The 25,951-nt window shown below is 43.0% G+C and overlaps 1 protein-coding gene across 4 annotated transcripts in view; it reads right to left on the bottom strand.

Annotated features, from left to right (window-relative positions):
- Nucleotides 1–25,951, bottom strand: part of sema3fb (sema domain, immunoglobulin domain (Ig), short basic domain, secreted, (semaphorin) 3Fb) — a 259,929-nt gene that overhangs the window by 73,260 nt on the left and 160,718 nt on the right. For all 4 annotated transcript variants that reach the window (XM_041191096.1, XM_041191098.1, XM_041191095.1 and 1 more), the window contains one exon: nt 3,927–4,087. In XM_041191096.1, the coding sequence (XP_041047030.1) occupies nt 3,927–4,087 (161 nt within the window). The remainder of the gene's footprint in view (nt 1–3,926; nt 4,088–25,951) is intronic.

The raw sequence follows: 25,951 nt of genomic DNA, 5'->3' as shown, positions 1-25,951 counted from the left end.
TACCCACACTGTGTTGTAATAATTATGCTGCATTGATATACCCACACTGTACCATATCACTGCCATTCCTTCACTTTTGCTGGGTCAAAAATGTGGAACTCGCTCCCTAACAGCACTGTGGGTGTACCTACACTAATGGACTGCAGCGATTCAAGAAGGTGGCTCACCACCACCTTCTCAAGAACAAATTGGGATAGGCAACAAATGCTGGCCTTGCTAGCAACACTCACATCCCGTGGAATAATAAAATACTGCATTGATAATACTCACACTTTGTTGATGTTAGGTGTTAACTACCTTCTAATTCTGCCTTGGAACTACAAAAAAAATTCCCTTATTATAGCTCCTGTGAATCACATGTTAAAGGAGAACTGGAGCCATTTCACACAACCAGTCAGCCTGGAATAGCTAAGTGGGTCAAGAGTGCAGTATCGAGGATGTTTATAGAGCTCAGAATGACTGGGTTTTAACAGTAAAACAACTGAACCGATTTATCTTCTATATGGGTCCTGGGCTATGCAAAGTAACTGATAACTTTAAACAATCATTCTTTGGAAACGCAGCAACTTCTCATTCACATGCTCCCCAGGTCTCCTTTGCATCGTACACTAATCTAAAGCTGACATTTCTCGACCTATTTGCTGCGTTTCAAAAAGCGATTGGTGTGAAGCCCTTTGAGAACTGTTCAGAGATGTGCTAAGGCGTTAGATGGATGCAAGTGTTATTTTTATTCCCTTTCCTCTGTACCTGAGGTGTGATTTTACTTCCCTTGCTTTAACATTATAAATCCAACCTGCAAGGAACTTTTCCATATAAATCCATCTATGTGACAAGGCTGGCAGTCCCCTAGCTGGTACTTTAGAATCAACTCCAAATTCATTCCAACAATCTAGTCCCTTTTGTTTTGCCTCTCTTACTAGTTTATTCTCTAGTTTATTGACAACCACCCAATCTATAGGTCATGAGGATTTCTGCTTCTAGTCCTGTCTTGAGACTGTTCTGTAGCTCTCCTAAAGTAATCTATTCAAGTTGTGGCCTCTACTTGCATTTCAATATCTTACGGGAATATTACTGAAAGGTCTCTCTCTCTCATGTGGCCTGAGACTCTTTCTCAAGGACATGATTGTTTTCTAATGCAAGAGTCTCTCTAAGGCTCACTGTCAGCACTCACAGTATGCTTTCTTATTTTTCATTTTTTTACCCCATTCTGCCAATCCATGGGCATCATTTCTTGGCCATCATCTTGAACATTTGACCAATATTTAAATTTGCCAGTGGCTTGTCTTGCATGCCCCACAATAGTCACACCTCTCCATTCACTGGACCCTTCTGGAACATATGTCACCTGAGTCCCCACATTAGGCAATTGGCCTTTGAATGTGATAGCTGTGGCCTGTGGGTCATGGTCACTCAGCCTATCACTATCTAGCCCCTGGTTGATTGTATTCTGCTTCTAAGGACTGTTGTTGCAAAACACGGGGGGTATGTGAGGTACAGGATGCCTTAATACCTTATTTTGCTGCTCAGATTCTGAAAGTTTGTAAGCTATCCCAATTAGCCATGAGGAATTAATATTATCTGTTTGGTTACCATGTTTGATAACCACTGACTTACCATCATGCCCTAGTCCCTTACCAGGACTTTTCTGTTCCTTATGGTCCTCTCTTTTGTAATACACCATATCCCCAGAATTAAAGTCCATCTCAGACTGTCTTATAAAATGCCTCTCTGAATTTCCTCCAAGAACTCAGCCTTGATGAATAAATGCAAATAAAGCCTCAATGTGTAGAAGAATGGGACTAATCGAAGTCTCATGTAGAGCAGGGGGACTATTACTCAGCACAGAAGGTAATTTGGGATTCCTCCTATAGACCAACTGATAGGGGCTATACCCTCCAACTATAACTATAAAATGCAAAATGAAAATAATTCTGTCTTTGCCCTTTAGATCTAAGGAGACTATCTTATTAAAGTCACATGGCAATGGAAAGCTCACAATAGGACATGGTGGTGTCCTCCGATACTTTTTACATATTTCACATTTTGTACTAATCTCTTCGATGAGCCTTGAATATTCCTAATCAACCACACCTGCATCCTTTAGCAGAATTTTATTCTTTGACAAGAAGATTGGGCATATTGTTTGTGTAGCTTTAGGATCATTTATTTTTTGTCCTCTGTGATTCTTATCACCTGATGCCATTAATACTTTTCTAATGAGTTGCTAAGGGGATACAATAATGCCCTGATTGGGTAAACTGCAGATCCTCTGACTTTCCAAACTCTATTGCTTTATCATACTTCATGTCCATTTCATGTGTGCTTTTATCATGGAAGGTTTACATAACAGCAAAGGCATTTCACTAGAGATTACATTAGCACTAACAAAGTGGCTTACTCTAGTTATTTTGTATGGTATCGCCATTCTTTTTAGTGCTCTCAATGTATTGTCATCCTCCGATGTAAAACAGGTAGAACTTTTACACTTCCTGACCTCATAGCAATCCTCCCTATTGAGCAAATCTAAATAACATTTCAGACAATCTGTACCACACATTGTTGAGGTGCAGCCACTATCTAACACCACACAGTTAAATAAATCCGAGACCAAAAGCCTGTCCGTTTGCGAGCATAATCCACTGATTTAAATGGGAGCACTGAACATGGAATCACCAACATGAATTTCTGCAATCTTTTATACAGTCTGTTAGAGCCCCTGATATATATGATATATTCCACCGTGGAACGTCCATCTTTCAAAATCCTTCGAAGTCTGACCATGCATTGTAATCATCCGATAGATCATCTTTCTGGTAAATTTCACCTATGAAACCCAATGGAAGAGCCAAACATTCCTCAGTATCTGTGTGACAGGCACCTAGCCCACTAAATATTTGCTTCAGATTTTAATTTGTTAGGAAGTAATGATGCCAAGGCCACACCCTGCTTCATCTTTGGCAGCAACTTAACCCATGTCCACATATGCACTTCATTTATCCAATGGTCATAAGGTTCAAACTCTGAAAACGTCGGCGGGTGATTAAATCCTGACAATTTAAACTTTCTTTACACATTCTACACAAAAGCTACTCCAGTTGTAATCTTCTATCATAAAAAATATCCTTAGTTTTCAACCTTCACTACCATGTAATACTTCTTACTGCCAGTTGGTGAAGGAGGAGACCAGAAGTCAATCTTTAAGATTCATTCACAGAGTGAAACATTACAAATATATAGCTCTTAACTCTACAACCCACCCCCAGTGTCAATAAATGTCTCTTTAAACTCTTTTGAAGTACTGATAAAGAAATAAACAAACGAACAATCCTTCAAAAGGGGTACTTTCATATTATTGCAGCTTTGTCTCTTTATACTCTTTTGACACAGAATAAACCAATAAGTGAATTAACTAATGATCAGCCCCTTTAAAGGGGTACTGTAACCCGGAATGGTGATGCACTCCAGTGGAACCCAGCAATCTCAGAAGGCCTCAAGTATACCACGTGCTCTCCCTCTCCAGGGACACCCAGGTGTGGATGTAACCATGAAAGAAATGTAGGCAGTCGGGTGAAATGACACCCGCTGCCTGGACCTGAAAGTGGTACCTCCAACAGTGCAGTGCCTCCCTCAGTGCTGCAACGTCAGCCTGGACTTCTTGCTGAAGTAGTATTGGAACTCACAACCATCTGACTGAGGGGCTACCCACTGTGCACAATTTATTATCCAATGAATTCCCCCCCGCACCGGCCTCCACCTATAGACTCTAACCTTAATTTGTACAATTAACAGAGGGGTGGGCATACTGCTACAATATAAGATGACTTATGTGTGTATGGATACCTGGAGCTTTTTTGTACAAAGTCAGCTTTTGTGGAAGAGTTTCAGGAGCACAGTTTGTGCCATAAAGATTTACTACATTCTCTTACTAATAAAGGCTCCCGGTTGATGTTATGCAGGTCCAACGAGACAATATAGTCCTTGGTGCCCACGTACATACGGTCATGATCTTCGTCCATCAGCAGAATACGGTAGTCAGTGGTGTTCTGTAGGAGAGTGTAGTGGCGCGCTGTGTTCGAATGTTGTAGCTCTGTAGGATGAGAAGAGGACAGACATATTCAGAAAACAGGGGCAGGCCGATAAACCAAAGTGCACAACTGAGAGCAGTTCTGGCCAATTAGAGAAAAACAATGGTTTCACCTCGAGCAAACAATCCTTTTTACAATGTACTTACAAGTGCCTGACAATTTATTTTTACAGCAACAGCAGGCATCAAAATGAAACATCCTCTATCTCTGAGCAGGAGAGCCATATATTAAAGGTGAGCTGCTGCAATTGGACCCTGGAGTAATTGTGCAGAAAATTAGGTTTATAGATTTCCATTGTCTTTAACTCTCAGCGCTTTCAGGCACATCAGTCCAATCGCCGTAGTAGAAGAATGTACGGTTGGTTATAAGTTGATGCTCCTTGGTATCCCACATGGAGGTTAAGGCCTAGAGTAGTCTTCAAATAAAGTGGGGTTCAGAGGCGTTAATTGGACCGTGCCAAGCAGACATAAGTCTATCCTATATAAAGTCACGTGCGATGTCTTTGTTTTAAAATAATACTTCAATTTAATATAATTTCTCGTTGAATGGTAAAAATTATGGCAATTTGGGGAGCAGAGAAGTGGGGTTGGTTGGAAGAGAGGAGTTTCTCTGTATGGGCTGAGGTGCCAGAAGACACTAAGCTAAGGTGCTACAGTGCCATAAGAACACAAGAAATAGGAGCAGGAGTGGGCCATACAGCCTGCTGAACCTGCTCCGCCATTCATTCTGATCATGGCTGATCTTAGGCTACAACTCCACTTTCTCATCTGCTCTCTATAATCCCTTGATTCCCTGAGAGACCAAAAACCTGTCTAACACTGTGCCACCACTGCCCTGGCAATGTAATTATAGGATGATAAGTTTACATAGACTGCTCCCCCATTATAAATGTACACAGAAGAATTTAGAATTATCATGAAGGCTGGTAGTCTCCTGCCTGGGCCTAGCAGAAAGTGCTAACTGGCCAATGGGAGCAGGATTGCAGGTTTAAAAGGTTGTCTCTGAGAACACAAAAGAACGGTCCTCAGTGGTCAAGTGAGTTCTTGGGAGTGGTGGTGGGGGCGGGGGGGGGGGGAGGTTGTGGGGGAGGGGGTGGTTGATGGGGGGGTAGTTGGTTGGGAGGGCTTCATGTTTGGGGGAGGGACAGGAAAGCTGAAGCAGGGAAGTCCCAGGGTGCCGTGTCGAACCAGGAGGAGTACTCCTCTCCCTCTTACGTGGTAATGGAAACAGATTCAAAATGAATTCACTTCTGTGCCTCTTCTTGCCCTGCATTCACTTGTTGTCAGGTTTTACTGGTGAATCTGGCGCTGGGTGGGTATTCGCCATAATGTCTAGTTAAAATGGCAGCGGGGAGCCTCTTTTCAATATATTCATGCGGGGTTTCACCTGCCAGAGGCAGCAGTCACCTTGGTTACCTCAGAAAACATGCATGGGTAAAATGGCAGGGAGGCCACAGTGCATCAGGAACACAGTGATAAGTACTATTTCACCACCCAGTCATCCCATTTCTGTTGGGTGTTAGGAGTTACAATCCAGGCTACAGTGTTTCTGTGGGGTTTGTCAATCACAAAATAATAGGCCTGTGTTTCCACGGGGGCCAGTCACTCACCCAGTGTTGTGTGGGGTCAGTCAAATCACTTTGCAATATGTCTCTGTGTTACTGTGGGGTCAGTTGCCAGTCACATTGCAATAGCTCTGTGTTACTTGAGGTCAGTCAAGTCACATAGTAATGGGGGCTATATGTTACAGTCCATTCACAAAAGTGTCCCTGTTTTTAAAGGGTCCCTGACAGTGGGTCTTCCTTTCGAAAAGTTAATTAGCATTCCTTTCACCTGTGTTGTGCCTATAAGCTGTGCAATTTCCCCTTTAAAGTCATCACTCAGTTATAAATACCCTGCAGGTTCAGAGCCAGGAAGTTTCAGTTGCATAAACATACCTTGCACAGCAGCTAATAGTGATGATAATAATTATTATTACTTGCATTACATCCATCATACTTTCACCAAAGAACTCATTACAGGGGAACCAGAGAGCTACAAAATGTTTGAAGCAGACCTGTTTCAGCTACACACATGAATGAGAGCTTTGTTACATAGGCTTTTGCTGAAGAAACCAAGACTTTTAAACCTGCTATTTGGGTCATGTTAGAAACATAAACAAAGTATCGCTGAATAAAGACATTTTTTCAAATCTTTTTGTTTTGCACTCTTCAGGACAATCACAAGTAAACTAATGTCAGAGGAAGCAAAAACTTTACACTGAGAAGAGAGAGCTGATTGTTTGGCAAGCAGACTTTGATTAGTAGAGGTGTTGCCATGGAGAATGCACCAGTGCATGGTGACTGACAGTTAACTGCCAAGCATTGTTTGACATTTAAACCAGGCAGCTTGTCTCTGATTGGTCAAGGCATTGCCCTCAGGAATGAACCAGCATATGGCTGTCACTTACTTTGTTTAGATGAAACAAGTGCAATTTGTGTACATGTTCTTTCTGTCTGCACAGAACAGGACACTGCGTATTAAAAATGTAGCCTGCAGTGCACACAAATGTGCCACCTATGATCCCAACTGACTATCTTGAATTGGTTGTCAGTGTAATTTTTAGCACACAGGATTATTTAGCAAATGTTGTCCAATCGCGGAATCACATCTGATGTTGGACACTGTGTTTTGAGTTTTGCAAGCATGGGCTGGTTGGGTACGGTCTGTGCCTTGCCTGTTGCGAACAGCACCTGGACATGCTGTTTGATATGATCCACCGGTCTTTGGGACCTATGGGCTACATACCTAGCATTACACTGGCACTGAAATTCATATACTGTAATTGTGTGAGAGGCAGAACATCTTTTTGGCTTGACGGCAGCATCCTGTTAGTGGTGAATCCCATTCATGTTGCTACTGCATAGTAGCAGTGTGAAACAGCTAGCTTCACCTGTTGCTCAAATTTTTGAGATATCTTGCCCTTCCAGGATAATCTGAGGTAGACTGAGCACTTTTCAAGGCTGAAAGTGACGGCCTTAAGCCTGTTCATGAGTTTGCACATGAGTATGAAGCTGTTACTTCCCCTGATATTGGTATTCTTGCGATTGTCCTGATGAGTGCAAGATGAAAAGCTTTGACAAAATGTCTTTTTTCAACAACACTCAAGCTCTGTGCTACCAAACAACTAAATATAAACAACATAATTTGCTAGATAAAATGAGGCTCTAACACACACTGACCACAGGCCCTGTACCTCAGATGGTTCAGTTGGTAACTGCAGTATGGAAGTGTGGTACTCAGCCTCACAGACTGGGTCCGATCCCTGGTTGTGTGATGGGTTGGCAGTTGGAGCTGCTAGAATTGGCCAGGATGCCCTAAGCTAAGGAAGTGGGGTTAAAAAATACACCAGCAGCTGATCACTATCTAGAGATTGCTGACCCTCCAGGATTGTACTGGAGTCTCCAGGAATTAAAGATGAATTGCCATGTAGGAAACCCGAAAGAGAAAAATAAATCATTATCTGGTCATCGCAAAATAAAAAATGGTGTTCTGCGTAGATAGAAACATGTTGGGTGGCCAACTGATGGAGCATGGGAGCAGGACAACTGAAGGCCGGAGTCGGTAAGCCTCCAGGAATATGTCCAACTAGAGTTAGCAATTCTACTGTGACTACGCCTGAGTTCAGGACAAGGATCATCCTCTGCATTTTTAAAATCTACCTACAACCAACACCTCCAGCAAGCTTACAAACAATATGGGTCAAAGGAGCTGTTCCGAGATTATTCCATATTTTAACACGGGCAGGTACATAAGATAAATTGCCAGTATCTGTGGTGATTCCTGCTTTATACAGAGCAGAGAATAAAATCTGTATAGCATCATGTATGTTGTATTTATTAAGTTGGTTCAAATGGAGTTGTTAGTGCTTTAAAAGTTCTTAATATTCTGAATCTGCATAGACCAGTAATCTTTAAAAAAAAGTAGTTTCTATACTTGCCCACCTACCTGAGGTTGCATATAGCAATGGCAAAACGGATTTAAGGTGATTAGCAAAAGAAGCAACACTGCCATGAGGAAAAACTTTTTTACCCAGTGGTTAGTGGTTAGGATCTGGAATGAATTGTCTGAAAATGTGGTGGAGGGAGATTCAATCACGGTTTTCAAAAGATCTGAAGAGAGAAAATTTACAGGGCTACAGGAAAAGGCAGGGGAGTGGGACTAAATGAGTCGCACTTGCAGAGAGCCAGCATGGACATGATGAGCCAAATGGCCTCCTTCTGTGCTGTAATCATTCTATGATTCTATGATAATGAATGCTGAATGAAAGAGGGTTAGATGCTGAAGGTCAATTTGAACAGGGTACAGGGATGTAACTCAGTCCTAATTTAAAATTGCATGTTCAGTCCTTATTTTTGTATCTTCTTTATTAAATTTCTACATCCACATTTGAAATGGAAATGCCCTTTCTGTAATTGTTGAGTGGTAATGCCACCTGTTGCCAGTTCCATAGCACCTCCATTGGCAGAAGTGTGTAATTGCAGTGTCATAAGTTTACACGACATATTCAGACATGGGAATCTAGAAGGTGCAGACCTTGGATTTTCAATATGTCATGAAAATTGAAAGTTATTAGAGCAGAAATTATGCCTTCTCTGTAAAGTCAAGTTATATTTAGAATGTCTCCTGCAGGCACAAATGTCATTTAGGCTCAGAATTTGAATCCAAGTTCTTGGCAGCTTGTGGAGAATGTCAGTTCTTCCCAATCTGACCTCATTTCTGCTCTGTGCGTTGTATGAAAATTGTCATTTAATTTAGTATCAGCCATGGAGCCAATAGTGCTATACAGGCATGATATCTCCTTCTGCTCTTTAATTTTGAATAATATTCAAAGAGAAGGAAACCTTCCGTCCTCTCAGGCTTGGTCTCAGTCTCGTGCCCAGACCTCAGCAGCCCAGGGAGAGATAGAGAGAGAGAGAGAGAGTATGGAATACTTCATCCTTTATGTATATGGTCAGTGGCCAGACTCAAGACCAAGAGGTGAAAGGGCAGCATTCTAGCACACTGTACCAGTCAGTCACCCATCAGGGAGACGGACAGAGAAATAGAGCAGACTTTCATCCACTCTGTCTGGGTTACATTCAAACCCGATTCCCCGAGGTGAAAGGTGAGCGTTCTAATATATTGTGTCACCCAGTGCCTTTATTTTTACAGCTGAGAATTGGCTCTGGTCTTCTAATACAAAACAAATTTGTCTCAGATGAACCTTGGCATCCAGTGTATTCTTTGGGTAGCTTTGTATTTATTTTCACAGTTTAGCAACAGTGGTAGGGAGGGGAGGTGTCTTTCCTCACTCTCAGACCTCCTTTATTACCCCTTTCAGCTCTAATCAAGTGTATTGAGTAAGAGAGAGGGGAATGTAAACTGAAGGCTTTTCAGGTGAAAACCAGCATAAAACATTATAGATGTCTCCAGCTTGAAGTTGCCTCATGTAATTATTTGCTGAACACTTATCTGGTTGATGGCCCTACGTTTCATGTGCTCATTTATAACGTACAATCACAATTTTTTAATCTCTCCGACAAAAGCAGAAATATGCTCCCTCTTAGCAGGGGTCACTGCGGCTACAATTACTGTCAAAACATAATGCCTCTCACTGAATGAGAGAGAGAGAGCAACCACACCATAAATTCCAGGCGGACCTCCAGCTCCCTTTATTGTCTGCACACTTTTTGTATTAATTTGTTTGAATAAAGTCCGTTAAAGTATAGTGTCAAATCGACAAGAAGCACCAAAGCGATGTACCATTGACCTTTCCAACATGTGCAGAGCGACCTCCTCTCTGCTTTGCTGCTGCTGCTCAGCGCTGGAGCTTCGAATGTTTGCCAGAGGAAGCTGTTACTCTCTTTGTTAACATGTTTCATGTACACTCTACCTGAATTCAGACTCCCCAAATATACCTGACATTTAAATACACTTCATATGCACAATCCCTGAATGCATTCCAGATTCAGAATCCACAAGTCTAAAAAAAAAACTTCACTCCATGAATTGGCTAAGATACAGGTACTCCAAATGCGCTCCAAAAACACGCTTCCAACACTGCACTCCAGATTTGGGCTCCCCAATTATACGCCACATCCAAATATTCTCCACACACATGCTCCCCGAATGCATTCCAGCTTCAGAATGCCCAGATTTACTCCACATCTAAATATACTCTGGGTGGAATTTTCCACTGGGGATACTAAGTCCAATGGAGGGCGGGATAGTCAAAAATATTCCCACTGGATGGTAGGATGGGTGAACAGATGCAATCCTCTGCTTTTGAGCTCATTAATTATGTGTCCGTGAGGAGCTCGGTGAATTTTGTTCAGGCGGGAAAGGATTCGCCCACCCCGCCATTACCTCATGGGTTCAAAGGTTCTGGTGCAATATTTAGTCGTCACCTGGACAGGCATTCACTCACTGCAGGCCAGGAGCTCCGCACGACTCCTCCAGGGTCCTTGTGGCCGCAGCTTGTACTGGAGAAGCTGGCAGATGTGAACAGTATCCCCGGACATACGAGGGTGCCTCTGGCATTGCCTTTCACTCATCTCTAGATAAGAGCACCGCCGGTGATACACCCATGGTTGGGCCAATGCTCACCTTTGCAGTTCCATGTTTGCCAGCCTCTTGACCTTATAGAGGCTGCCTCTTGCTGCTCAGGCCTTTATCCCCCTGGCACTGCATCAACTGGTGACAGGCCCTCCTTCTCCTCATCTGGATGAGAGCCATTACTAAGGCAGGGTTGCCTGCAGCCTGCATCATCAACGTGTCAGTGGATGTGTGAATGAGTGAAGTAATACATTTAGTTGGCATGTCCTTTATAGGCCACCCTCCATCTCAAAGCCAGCAGGGAAATGCTAAGCCCTTCACCTGGCCTTCTTCTAGACACAGCATCCCCATTCCACCCCTTCCAGGTAAAGAACATCTTGGAGGACCAGAGATGGGTGTTCCTCCTGTTCATGCACGAATGCATATGGAGACATTACTCTTTGACCAGGGAGATGAGAGCCATGTGCAAGATGCTTCATTCAGACACTTTTCACTTGTCTCCACTACCTTGAGATTCTAGAGTGAGACCATTGCCTTAGCAGTTTGATTGCTGGTCAGCCATGCTCATTCACACAGGAGGATAGAGTTTTGGATTCATGAGTTGGCTGCCCTCCACCAGTCGTGCCCCTTGGAGGCATTCCACCTCCCTCGCTCCCTTCATTCCTCCCTCTGACTGCAGCCAATGGCAAATGGCACAGAATGAATGGCAGCTCCACACATTGTTGGGATCTCGATATTATGGGATCCATGAATCGGGAACAAACCTGCTGCAATGCGGGCTTCACCATAGAGAGGAGAACACAAGTGAACATCTTTGACACCCAGTTGCCTCGTAATTATTAGGATGTCCCTTTAGTCAGCCACTTGTGCTGACCTTGAACTCCACCCACCCGAAAAGACCTCCCACCTCAAAGGATCTCACTGACTGACTAACTGCATGGTCAAGGTCCGTTTGGAAAATGGTGCGTGTCACCTTTCAAACTCGCTCCACCACCTTCTACCCTCCTCCTGCCAACCACCAACTTATCCTGTCACCACATACCCACACAATATCACCATTCCTTTCCCCTCTGTCACCTTTGAACCTCCCCTGCTGCCCTGGACCCTATCACGATCCACCTGCACTTGCCTTTTTTCTCCTTAGAGTCAACACCCATTATGGTCCCCATGCCGATCCTGACCCTGCCCCGCCTGGTATCCAAGCCACCCGTCTAGTCCCCCTCCGTGACCCACCCGATGCACCTTCACCTACCAGACTCTCACCCTGGACCTGTCACCCTACCGTACCCAGCTCCCCCCTTTGACTGTGATTGCTCCCTCCTATCACCAGAACCCTGTGTTCTCCCTGCAGGACCCCGGCACTACCGACCCCACCCTCCCCGGACATTCCTCCCTTCCCCAGACACTCCCTGGGCACTCTCCCGCCCTTCCCCCATAAGCTGCCTCCCTTGCCCAGCTTTCGCTCCACCCTCCCAGCCTTCTCCTGCCTCCCTTGTCCAGCCTTGGTGTAGTCTTTGCTAACGGCACTCAAGTGAAGTTTGGAGAGGACCCTGAGAAGGAGAAAGCAACACCTACGGACCTCAAAGTCCTGGAAGAGGTGAAGCTCGCCGGGTCATTGTCACTTTTTTAGAGTGGTAAAACTGAATCTTCTAAATTCTCACTGGCAGGGAACTTAATTTGGAGGAGGAACTTAATTCTGGCAAGCTGCCCTTGTAATGATCATGCATGAGATGTTAATGCATGCAAATGGAGTTCCCGACATTGTTCAGCGAGGAGCTCGACACACCTTTAAAACCCGCCTTGAAAGTCGAGAAAAGAAAATTCACAGTTTACCCTGCCGTCGGGCTACAGATATTTTGCCTCCCGCCAAATTAAGCGCCCCCGCCCCCACCACAATTCCTGCTGCTGGTGGGAGTGGAAAACTCCCCCCTCTGTTTTCATACCTCCCGAATGCACTTCCGATTCAGGCTGCCCCAATGTACTCCACTTCTGAATATTCCCCACATACTACCCCCAGATGTCTAAATACAAGCTCCCTCAGATATAAGCCACGTACAATCTCAATGCACTCCAAAATATATAGTACTCCAATACAAGATTTCTAAATATACTCCACTTTAATCCTGAACATATACTTACAAGCAACAAACCCTGATGTAGATGCAGCAATGCAAACACATTCCATGTACTAACATATATGTGGCAGACATATCAACTGATCCAAATGCCCTTCCAGTGACCTGGCTCCATTGCAGGAACCCCCCCAACTGGTTGACTGACCTTTGCCTGATAGGTAACTGACTTTTCCTGGGAATGGATCCAGGAACATACCTACTATCTGAACACTCTGGTGGTAATACTTATCAGTTTTGGGTTCATGCTACAGGGCAATTAAAAGAACTATTTTTGTCAGGAATACAATTCTTTTTTAATTTTTTATATTTTTGCATGGGCGAAGAATGAAGTATGAAGAGACACTTTTACCTTTGAATTCATTTTTTAAATACCTTCAGGAAAGTTGATATCATGAGGAAACTGATTTTACCTCAGCAAAGCATTTAGTCACTCAAGAAGAACTGTATCAGCTTCGTATGTGTGTGTGTGTTTGCATGTGTATGTGTGCACTTGCATACGTGTGTGTGTGGGTATGTGCGGGTGTGTGTTTGTGCACGTGTGTGTGACAGAGAGAGAAAAATCAGCTGCCATACTGTTGGCTCTAAAACTCCTCAAACCAGGATTCAAATCATCACATTCATTGTTCACATCAAACAGAATCACTTCAAAAGTTAACAGAAATAAGTAGGAGTCTTTTATTCACAGCAGTTTAGCTCTTTTTAAAAGGGTATGTTACTTTTAACAAAAGGACTTGGTGGTGGTTGTCCCACATTAAAAGGGGTTCATGATGGTGAACAGGTCTCTCTTTAAAAGGGATGTTAATGGTGAAAGTTTCTCTTTAAAATGCCCTGATGATGAATGCTCCCCTTTAAAAGGTGCCTTTATGATAAGCGTCTCTCCTTAAAATATGGCATTGATGTTGCGCATTCCTCTCCAAAGATCACCCACTAAAATAGTGACATTGGCTGTTTAACTGTGACAACATATAGGGTTGGCAGCATAGTTACAGAATGTGCTTTCTCCTGGGTCAGTTATCTATAATGGCACGATGTGTTAAAATCATAAAGAGGACTGTGCATTGAGAGACTCATGTGAATATAACTAATTTACAAAGAGCAGGAAGCTATAAGGACAACCTGACTTTATTTCTTGTGTCTATTGACTACTGGGAGAGTGTCTGCTATTCTAATTTCCTGGAGCCCTAATCCAAACCTTGGGTGGTGCTGCACAGCTGGTGAAATCCTAGCTCTGGGCACAGGTGTGGAGACTGGCAGAATCTGTAAATCCATTCACTGAGCCCTTTAATCTCCACAAAACCACAATTCCCACTGGCAGGAGCACAAATCCTTCCTGAAAGGGTAGCACCACCTGCATGGGGTGGTGGTGGGGGGAGGAGAGGTGGGGAGGTTATGCTCACATACCCAATAGTGGCCTTGGTTGCCTCGCTTCGATCACAAAATTGATGTTGCGCGTAGCACCAGGCACAGATGGCACGCTCTCTCTCAAAGCAGAGGCTGGGGTGGGGAACAAAGCTATTCTGTATGAAACAGTTTGGAACACAAGAGGAAATAAGCACAGGAAGCTGCTGAGGGTCACAGTCTTTAATTGTCACTTACATCCCACACGTGCACTGAAGTAAGAGGATCCCTGTGACAATTAGTACTGAAACGAGCAGTTTGTTTGTGCAGGGCAGCTCATGTTCACTGGGAACTGGACTGAGATTACCATCTCACTTAAGTTACGACCTAACAAAACCCCTGAACAGGAACACTGGAGACAAGGCGTTCGTTCCTTCCATCTGGACTGCCTTCAGGATCCAAACCGTTCAGGTGAAAAGACTGTGCTTCACACACAGCGCTCCATGGAAATCTGTGCCAGATATGGAGAGAAGAAAGAGAGACTTTCATTCCCGTCTCTCTGATGGAACCTGATCCCACTTTCCAGAGGCGAAACCAAATACTCAGCTCTAACCGCCCCCCTTGCCACCCAGTTTCCCCATCAGAAAGTGGAGGCCTTTGTCCCTCACTCTGGCCTGAATTTGAACCCAGGTGCCAGGGGTGAAAGGGTAATATTCTCCTGCTCTCCACCACCCAGTAAAGAGCAACAGCAAATTTTCTGGTCGTCTCCTCTGTGACATCTGACACCTGATCAAGTCCGGGTTCAACATTGACAGAACTAAACGTGAGACCAGGCAAGAGCATAATGAGCTTTACCAGACTCAATGCATAGGAGTACACTTCAACATATAATATATGGAGAATGAGGGAAATACTTCCACACATAATGTATGGATTAGGGGAAAAAACTGCTACAATTTAAAGGAGCACTGTCTTCATGGCAAAGTGGCCGATCCTGTTACTTCAAAAAGAAACACGATGCATTGGAATAATTTGTGTTAACACTCATCTTCACAACACTCGCACAAAATGGGGGTAATTTTGACTTTGTGAGATATTGTGATAGTGAATCAGTAGATGTTTCAACAACACAAGTTGCATTTGTATAGCACCAATTCAGGCACAAAAATGTCCCAAGATGCTTCAAAGAAGTGATTTCAGACAAAATCTGGCACCGGGCCACATAAGGAGATATTCAGACAGGTGGCCAAAAGTTTGGTCAAAGAGAGTGGCACCTTAAAAGAGGTGACAGAGTTAGAGAAGGGTTAGGGAGGGAATTTCAGATCTAATAGTTTTGAAAATTCCTCCTGATTTTCAGTTCCACTTTTCACAATTTATAGTCTTGCCCACAGTTAATAGACTCAATAGTGCAAATGGTGCAAGCCCAATACAATATAAAAATGTGCAAAGCATTTAAAGACCATTGACTCCTTACCAAGTTAGAGGGTGGACAGAGCAGGGTGGGGGAAACAAAATCAGTTGGCAGGATTGAATGAGTTTCAATTCACAAGTGATGCATGCATGTCAGTTCTGCCCTCTAAGCAGAACACGGTTCTTAAATTCTCCTCTACACGAGATGCCTCATAAGGAACAAAAACAGAAAAGGCTGGAAAAACTCAGCAGATCTGTGGAGAGATAAAAGGTGTTAATGTTTTGAGTCGATATGACTCTTCTTCAGAGCTCTGAAGGAGGGTCATATGGACTCAAAACGTTAACTCTTTTTCCCTCTCCACAGATGCTGCCACACCTGCTGAGTTTTTCCGGCATTTTCTGTTTTTGTTTCAGATTTCCAGCATCCTCAGTATTTTGCTTTTGCCTCACAAGGAAGCCTTGGTAGGGGAATAAACTGACAACTGCTTTTCCATTGCTGCGGATAAACAGTCTCACGGTCATTGCTGGGGATTGTGTGGCCTCCAAAGATAAGATTAGGGACAAGTTTTTGCAGGGAGTGAGGGGGAGAAGGCAGTGGTGTGAATAATGCATAATAAAAAGGTTTACATTTTCATACTGCTGAAAAAGAAACATGCTGTCGAAGATTTTCATCTTGTACTCATCAGGGCAGATGCAAGAATGCCAAATTTCAAAGGGAACAATAATTTATGCCAGATGAGTAAAAGTTTTACTGATTGGTTGTCAAGTCGACTCTAATTGGTTGAGGCATTGCCATGGGAATGCACCAGGGAACTATTGTTCCTCATGCTTATATTTAATTCCAAAAATGTCCAATGCCTGGACATGTTCCTTTTGCCTGCAGAGGACAAGTATGAAGATTTTCAGTTCTCTATGGTACTAGGCAATTGTTCTATTGGGTCTTTTCACCCAGAGGAACTCTTGGTCTCCAGAAGACACAAGATGGTGTCATTATTCCAGCTGTTCACAGGTGTACAAGGAGGAGGGCACAATGCAGCATGGAGTGAATCTCTGTTGCAGAGGTACTCAGTGCACACTGACCACCTTTCTGGACAGGTTATTTATCTGATGGGCAATTCCAACCGAACAGTGCTTGGAATGACTTTTAGGGTCCCCAGTGCAAATTTCCTATGCATTACAGGTGGAGACAGAAACAAGAAGAATGGAATGAACAGTGTAGGGAAGTGAGATTAAATGTGAGATGAATGACCGGTGGTGCAGAACCCAAGGGATCCCTCTGTTTAGTATTGAAATTATCTAGTAATCCATTGCTTGCAGGACCTTTATCTTGGGAAACTAGATTATGGAGCCTCTTCTGCTCTGTAGCATTGGTGATTATATATAACAATGGCATAAATGTCCTTGTGCAGGATTCCTATGTTTGAGTTTTCCAGTGAAATCACACACACATTCGAAGGATGCTTATGATTTGGCGAGATAAATTCACAAGTGCATTTTCAATGTCACTGAAATAAAGCAGTCAGAGCAATTCCTGGCTTACAGTGATGGAACATGTGACACATCATGTGACATCTTCTCAAAGCAGTGAATAAATATGATTCTGGCTATCTGTACTGGATAGTTCTACTTTGGTAGTTTTGAGGTTAGCGAAGGAATGCAAGTGAGTTGTGAAGCGGAATGTTTTTTCGCAGTGAATGATCATGACCTGGAACTCGCTGCCTACAAGGGTCGTGAAAGCAGAGGCAATCAATGATTTAAAAAGGAAAATGGATATGGGCGCTTGAGGGAAATAAAGTTGCAGGGTTACAGCGATAGAATGGGGGGTGTTGGGACTGACGTTGCTGTGTAGAGAGCTGGCACGGACTCAATGAGCTGAATGGCCTCTCCCTGTGCCACGATGACTTTATGACCTACATTCCTACAGGTAGTGCAGCTTTGAGGTTGTGGCAAAGGCTGCATGGTAGCAAAGGGAAGGCTTTTTTTTACAAGGTGGGAGAAAGTAAAGGTATTTCTAGACAACCCATTATGGCCTGACTGTACAGGTAGCAGCAACAGTAAGGCTCAGGGACAGGCTGCTGACCTAATTTTCTCGGTGGGTGCCTAGCATAAGGGGCAAGCAAGGGTCTAAAACAGAAGAAAAAATATCCACCACAAATAGGCCAACCAAAAAAAAAATGACAGGAAAGAAGTAGAGCATATTTGTTGATTGAGCTGGCTGCTATAACTCCCCCTCTAGCCCCAGGTTCTGTTGTTAATAGACATTTGCTTAACATAGCCACTTAAGGTCACTCAGTCATATGGAGGTCAGTTCTGCACAAGTCAGTAAGCATTTAAGAGACATATAAATAGAGTCAACTGTACCAGGGCCTATTTTATGTTTTATGGACTGCTATTTGCCAGAGTCTACAGCTATCCTTTGTTTAACCTGCCTAATACCTTCCCAAAAACAGCTTGCTAAACAAAAATGTGCGAAACAAAGCTAACTTCCCCATAAGAAAGCATGTAATAAGAGTGGGTTACATTCCTGCCCTGTAATTTTTAGATTAAAAAAACTATTTTTCTGCATTCATTTAATACATTTACTGCAATTCATGTATTGATTAAACACAGAAACACATGAAAAAATAACAAGTAATGACTTACCAAATATAGAAACTCAGGTGATTAGTTACAGGAGGCTGTGACATATCAAATCATTGGCCTAACTACTGGGACCCAAATGTTTTGATTGTAATGGAAGATCTGGAGGTGGAAGATCCAATTGAGGTGGGACTTCTCACTTCAAGACCCAGGGCTTGTTGGGTCTTCACACAAAATCCTATCCACAGCCATTTTGCAAATGGGCCTGGGTGCCTGTAAATTTGGTCTAATCCAAAAAATGGCCCGGAATGTCAGAAAGGGTGGAGTGGCAAATTAGTGCCCACCTAACAGTCCAAGTTTGGCCCTTTCTTCAGAACACCAACATCAAGGGAGCTACTTGAAGAGCAGGCCAATATTGCAGAGGTGGACTAAAGAGCATCCTACCTGTGCCATAATATCCACTCTCTCAAGATGCCATTAAATAAGGTGACCTAGCCATGATTCTGGGCACTGCAGTGAGATCAGAAACATGCGCAGTAATGGCTGACCAAACACACTCCTTGACTCATGCGCAGTAACCACACTAAATCAAAAATCAAGGTCACGGCTGGCCATGCTATTTGGGGAAGTTCCTTTAATTTAAAACTGCTGTAAACCAAAAACCTGTTATTAGAAAGTGCTCTAAACAGTAGATATTTGTACAGTGAAAACACTCAAGCGTCCATTTACACTTAGGCCCTTTACTCCCAATTCACTCTTCCAGACAATCTGTTTCCACATTTAGCAGAGACGAGAAGGAAAAACATTTGTATGGTCATTTGTTCCAGTGCAGCTTAATTCAGAAATGTCCAGATTATGTGTCGCTGCTGAAGTGTTGCAGTTAGATCATGTGTTAATAACAGTTGCACCATTAAATGTTTTGCTGGAATGGTACAATTGGATCCACATGAAGGGTGAGAATGTTCAAAGTATGGGTAATCTTTACCCTTTCTGGTGGGCCAGTAAAGAAGGCCACTGCTTGGTTGCATGTACACCTTAACTTTTGGTTCACCTGCCCCCATCCCCAAGCTTCATTCAATTATTGCTCTGCTTGGTGTAGCACTTATCCACACAAACCAGGAGGCTTGTGATGGGCTGCATTTGACTTTGATACCCCTGGACTAGGGAAGCAAAAAAAATTAGCCATACCCTTGATCACAGTCCAATAAATTCTCTTGTGAAAAAATAAATATTTGGATACAATCTGGGTTGGCTGCAGCCTACAGTTGACTTAACTTACCAATTTGGGGCTGGGTGGTTGCTGGAGCAACCATGGGCCATTCAGCCCATATTGCATATCATGGAAAGTCATTCTTTCCAATCACAAATCATTGTCTTTTCTCTACAGCCCTTACTATTCACAATTTCCTGGTATTGCATAAATCTTTTAAGCATCTCAATTGGCAACTATAGTCTTCTATGTCAGGGTGTCCTGTATTCTCACAATTCTTTCATTGCAATGATGCCCGTAAGTTCATATTTAACTGGTTTGGCTCAAATTCTCAGTTTCTGTCTTCCTGTTCTGGATTGCCCTACTAGAAGGAAGGTTCACTCCCTATCCATTGCCCAGTGCCTTTTGGTGAAAAGGGCAATGTTAATTGGGAGAAAAAGGGGCCTTTACTCCCTCACTAAGAGATGGTAATGTTCCTTTGAGAAGTCTTCCGGTGGAAAAGACACATTTTAAATAGTCCCCTGCAGTTTGTATTAAATCAGCCAGAATCACATTCTCTTTATGATTGACAAAAAGCATTTTTATTGTGAATGGGTCAGCAGTTATACCAAAGCACACTGAATTTTACAGTCAAAATATATGACACACAGTTTCAACAGCATTGAGTAATTGACAAAGGGCTGACCAGAGTGAGACACACTGCTCACAAAAGCATGATAAGGTGGTAACTTTGCTTAAGCTATCAAGTATAAATTTATTACACACTTACAGCTTCCATATAAATTTGACCTGTAGTAACTCCTAGATAATGATAGGGTAGAGGGAGATTGAGAAGCCTGTTGTAATAAAACATAAGCTTCAATCACGACAGGACCTAAGCTTTACTTTCCTCTCTAAATGCATCAACTATTGGGGAAAATGAAATGTCATCAATCTGCAGGTTGTCCAATATATGAACGTGCAAATTAGGAGCAGGAGTAGGCCATTCAGCCCCTTGAGCCTGTTAAGATCAAAGCTGATCTGATTGTGGTCTCAACTTTCCTGTCTATCCCCTCTACCCTTTGACTCCCAATTGTCAGTTAAGAATCTATCTAACTCAGCCTAGTTCTATAGTCCTACAAGGACTATAGCATCCACCCTGTTGAGTCCCCTCAGGATCTTAGAGATCACCTGTCATTCTTCTAAATGCCCAACCTGTCCAACCTTTCCACATAAGGTAACCTCTTCAGTCCAGGATTGAGTCGGTTCTGGGAAATGAAACGCTTTATTCAAGTTCTTGTGTCCACTGATTTGCAACAAGACTTTCAGGTTGGAGGTTATTAGGGTTAGGGTAGGTACTTGTATCACAGTTGAAAGTACTACTGGTTTCAATGGCTAGGGACAAAATGTTGTTCTCACAAAGCTTTCTGAGCACAGCTGTCACTTGAACATACAATCCCACATGCATTCCAGAAACCTGAGCACAAATTTTAGACTGTTACTCCAACGCAGTACTGAGGGTGAGATGTTAAGTTAAGGTGCTGTCTGCCTTCTTAGGTAATTGGAAAATATGCCATTGCTCTATTCCTGGCGTCTTGCCCAATGTTTATCCCTCAATGAACATCGCTAATACAGATAACCCAGTCATTATCACATTACCAATTGTGGGAGCTTGCTGTGCTCAATTTGCCTGCCACGTTTCCTACATTACAACAGTGACTACACTCAAAAGGCACTTAATTGACTGGAAAGTGCCTTGGGGCATCCTGAGGTTTTGAAAGATATTCTATAAATGCAAGGCCTTTTATTTATGTTCCTATAAAGATGTAATCAAGGCCTAAATTTACCCGTCGGCGATTTGGGGGCGAGGCCCGCTTGCCGACGGGAAAATGATGCGGGATGGCATCGGGAGGAACCCCCAACGTCATCCCGGTCCATTTAAATATTGAGGAAGGTGGGTGGACAGTGAAATCAGCTGTCCGCCTGCCGACATGTCAATGGCCAATTAAGGCCATTGGCAGGATAATTAAGGCAGTTAAAGGTCCTGCCCGTCCAACCTTAAGGCTGGCGGGCAGGCCAGGAGCCCCAGTGGGCAATAGAAGAAACAAAACCTCATCCACTGGAGGGATGAGGTTTCATGTCCGCTTTAAAAATGCTTAATAAATTTTATGTCATATTTATTAACAAGTCCCATCTCGTGTGACATTGTCACATGAGGGGGACGTGTTAATAATTTTTTTATTTTTCTATTTTTTAAGTTTGTAAACCTTTCAACGCTCTCCCTGAGACACCACTTAGTCTCAGGGAGCACTGTGCACTTTGACAGTTGGGGAATCCCTCCCCCCATCCTGCACAGGAAGTGTATAGCACTTCTCGTCAGTCAGGCCGCTGGGTGGGCCTTAATTGTCCCGCCCACTTAAAATGGCGGCGGGGCCTGTTTTGGTGGCGGAGTTCGGCTACCCGCCCGCCGCCGAGACGGTGGGACCCACCCGCCAACCTAGGGCAAAATTCTGCCCCAAGAGTGTAGCTGTGATCAATTATCTCTATCTTTAGTGCATGCAGCACCATTGTAGGTGCCACACAGCTATGTAGTCCATGTGGAGAGGAGGAGTCAAGATAATCTTCATAGGTGGAGCATGAGAACCTTGTGTTTGTTTTGTAAAGTTTCTTACTTTGTCTTTATAAGTAACTTTTCCTCCCTTCTCTGTTGTGTCCCATGTTGGCACCATCCATGCCCAAAATGTGTCAGCCCCACACCCTGCCCCCCACACCCTCACATCCTGCCACCAACCCCTAGCCCACCTCAGAATCACAGAATTGTTAAGGTGCAGGGAGGCCGCCACTCTGCCCATCGTGTGTGCACCAGCTCTCCAAATGAGCATTATGACTTAGTGCCATTAAACTGTCCTTTAGTAGGGGTGTGCGTAGCCCATGGTAATTTCCCAGGAGAAAGATTTAGCACCAGGATTCTGGCTTAACCAGAAATGGGGTATGGAATGTGGAACCCAAGGGATTTGAGAATGAAGGAATAAAATGGAAAGGGTGGGGGCAAGAGACTGATTCCTAAGACAACACAAAAAAAAGAGCTTACATTTATATAACAGCCTCAGGATGTTGCAAAGTACACCTCCAGGCAGTGATGCACCTTTTGAAAAATCACAATTCATCAACACCTGGACAAAATACCAGAGGATGCCTGTAGGAAGCCAACATGTTGGGGGAGAATGAGGAATGAATACAACTAAATTACATAAAAGATAAATGTGCTTACTTCTTATCAGTAATTAAGGAGTGCATTGTTATATGATAGTAAACTGCATGATTAGTCAGAAAGTAATTTAGATATGAACATTTTTAATCAGTAATCCGATTAACAGATTATAACCAACAGAGAGACTAAGAGGTGCAAATCAATTGTTTCTGGTAGCAGTGGCTCATCGACGTCTGCGTGGACATGCGTATGTGCTTTTCTCAGTCTCTTTGTGTATATGTGTGTGCTTCTTATATATAATTCATACACATATAGTCACCAGTTCAATGGCACATAAGGGTCACCTAGGCCCACTCCTATTCCCCAGTCATGTCCCCTAGCTGTCACCAGAAACTGTGTGATGACCCTTGTGAGGCTCTTGATCAGACCTCTTGTTGTCATTAGTGTTAATTTAATTTGACAGAGGTGTCAATTGATGCTTTCAGCCATACACTCCAGGGCTGGTCAATAACAGAGACGGCTTCGATAAGACTCTGCAAGCCATTAAAACCCAACGATGCAAAAGATTGGTGCCTAATTTAATCAGACGGATAAAAGGATATTACACAGATGGTGGTCGGTGAGGTCAGTAAGATTGCAGTATGAAAGCGACAATTGGTAGCAATACGCAGACAGATTTATTTGGGATTCTGAGTTTAATGAAAGCAGAATGCTCCAAACTAGAAAATCAGAATGTTTCAATCCAACTTCACCAACCTCACAACTATCCATTTGTAATCGTTTTCCCTCCCAAATTTTAAAACTCACTTTTGCCATCCATCCATTTACTTTGTTGATTGACATTGTTCCCCCCCCCACCCCCATGTTAAGCTTGAAATTCATTTTGCCCCTCCATCTCCATGTCATACTTTAATCTCCCTGTTCAGGAGGGCTCTGCTTTCTGGGCCTCTCCTGCATTGCCCTACTAGAACATTGGGTATATAATAGCTCTGTCCCTAGTGAATTACACTCTCATATTATTCTCCCTCCTTAATATTCTCCCAACTAAATATTGGGAACACTGAAGCCATTGTCTTTGTTCCCCATCACAAATTCTGTTCCCTAGCCACTCATCGATCTCCCTGACTTCTGTCTGAGGCTGAAACAGATTGTTAGCAACCCTTGGTGTCATACTTGACCTTGAGGTGAGCTTCCGGCCATATATCCACTCCGTACTATGACTGCCATTTCCACCTCTGTAATGTTGCTTGACTCTGCCCTTGCCTCAGCTAATCTGCTGCTTTTTGTTACATCTAGACTTGACTGTCCCAATGAACTCCTGTCCGCCACCATTCCACAGTAAGGTCACGCTTTGGCATTTAACATCGGTAATTCTGATGCAGCCAATCTCCTGTAGGTTAACACTGAGAGATCTGTCATGCTCCATCAATTGCCTAATGATAGCTCATATCTGCAGGTATAAACAGGTGCACTTTAGCCCCCAAAGTGGCCCAAGTGGTAATGTTTATCTCCCAAATAAACTGTGAGGTTTGGCACTTGGAAGCAGCGTTAGATATCTCCGAGGGCTGTGTTGAGATAAGATGCTATGTTCTCCATCTGTTGCAAAGCAGAGATTAAATAGGCTGCACTACAATTATCAGGGAATGAGGCAGCTTTATTTTCCAATTACAACCTCATTATTCACTCGAAAAGTGTTACTTTTTAGACGCACATGGTGCCATCCTCTTTATCCTCAGTTAAACTCTTCCCTTTTCTGTTAATTCACTGTTGCTGTTGTCAGCACTGGTTTCACATCAGCAAACGACACCAAATGGTTCATTTCCTTTCACAGTCCTCAGAGGTTTTCGCATTAAGCCAGCAGGTGCCTCTTTCATGACAATGTGTGAAGAGAGTGAATTCGCTCTCTAACAACTCCTCCATACCCCTCACAAAGCCCAGCAACTTTCAGTAGGACTGTCCACAGTGGTCAGCCAACAGTACAGTTGAAATCAAGCAGCCAACTTGTAAAGGATCGGAATGTGAACCTCAGGGCTTCCTGAATACCTTCTGTCAATAGTCTTTCGTTATGACTTCAGAGGCTGTGCAGGGAAATGGGAATAAATGTTGCACTGGCAGGGCTTGTGCGTGTTTATGTACTAGTGGAGGTCATTGGTAACAATACAAAACAGACAAATGTTGAGTCGACCACCCATTATACACCTCTTCTGACTTCGTCGATCTGCTAATGTCTGATTTACACGGCCATCAAAAGTTAAAATTACTGCCAATTACTCTGTTTATGTGGGTGTCTTATGTACGTGCATGTTGATCATGCTTTCTATACATTTTTTCTATTATTGTCTATTTATGTTATTGAGCTCTATGTTCATATGCATCCCTTTCTTGTGCCTGTGTGCAGCCTATATATGCCTCTCCACTTCCTGTATCTGTATTTATATTAGTGCATATGTACACATTTATGTACTTGCTTACATAACTTCCTATACATTTATTGGTGTATATATGTGACTATATATTTGTGATGGTTCTTTTGGTGTGTGTAGATGTGTTTGTATATGGTAGCTTATGTGCATATCTGTCTTTTTGTGAATGTGTCTGTTCATGTGCATTTGTATCTGTGACCATATGTATGTACATACGTGATTGGCCCGTGTCTATTTATGTTGATGCATGTGTATCTGTGCACATTCTGTGTCCAAGTTGGTGCATGCCTGTGTGTGTGTGTGTGTGTGTGTGTGTATGTAAAACATTTCATATTATGTTTCCAGCCGTGTCTGTCTAACTGGCTAAAGGAACCAGGCTGTGTTTTTCCAGTCTACAATGTATTGTCTGTCTATGGCAGTGCCCTCAGTGCTGTCAGAAGTGAGTTCATTTCATTACTCTCACATCTCAGCACCTGTTCTAAATATGATATGAAATGATTTTTTTTTGTGTGGGAGAGGGAGAATAGAGATAAAAAACTAGATGGAAAAACTGTTGCGAAGAAAAAAATGCAAAAGCTCTTGGCAGTAATCTGAGGTTTAAGGAGCTGTTTTGCATCAAGCTGTTCAGTTTAACAAGAAATAATTGCCAAAGTGTTTAGAATCATTACATATCTCTTTGGCATTTCCAATCACAGGTTTATAAATCTCTGGGATCAGCAATCTTGTCAAGATATGCTAGTATAACACACCCCAAATAAAGCCAAAATACACCAAATCTATCCAAATTCACCATCTAACATATGGGAAGTAATGCATTATTAAACTTACCACACTTACATAATTCACTAAAGTGGTTCAAAGATACCAAAATGCAACAGAAAATTCACAAGGACACCAGCGAATCTCATCAAAATAGTTTAACATACTGAAACGTACTAGAAGTGACCAAAATACACAATAGAACACATTGGTAAAATCACCAGGATTCTAATGACATAAATCTAA

Source organism: Carcharodon carcharias, chromosome 7, assembly GCF_017639515.1.
Source record: "Carcharodon carcharias isolate sCarCar2 chromosome 7, sCarCar2.pri, whole genome shotgun sequence".
Classification (NCBI taxonomy): domain Eukaryota; kingdom Metazoa; phylum Chordata; class Chondrichthyes; order Lamniformes; family Lamnidae; genus Carcharodon; species Carcharodon carcharias.
This window is presented reverse-complemented; position numbering and strand designations above follow the sequence as displayed.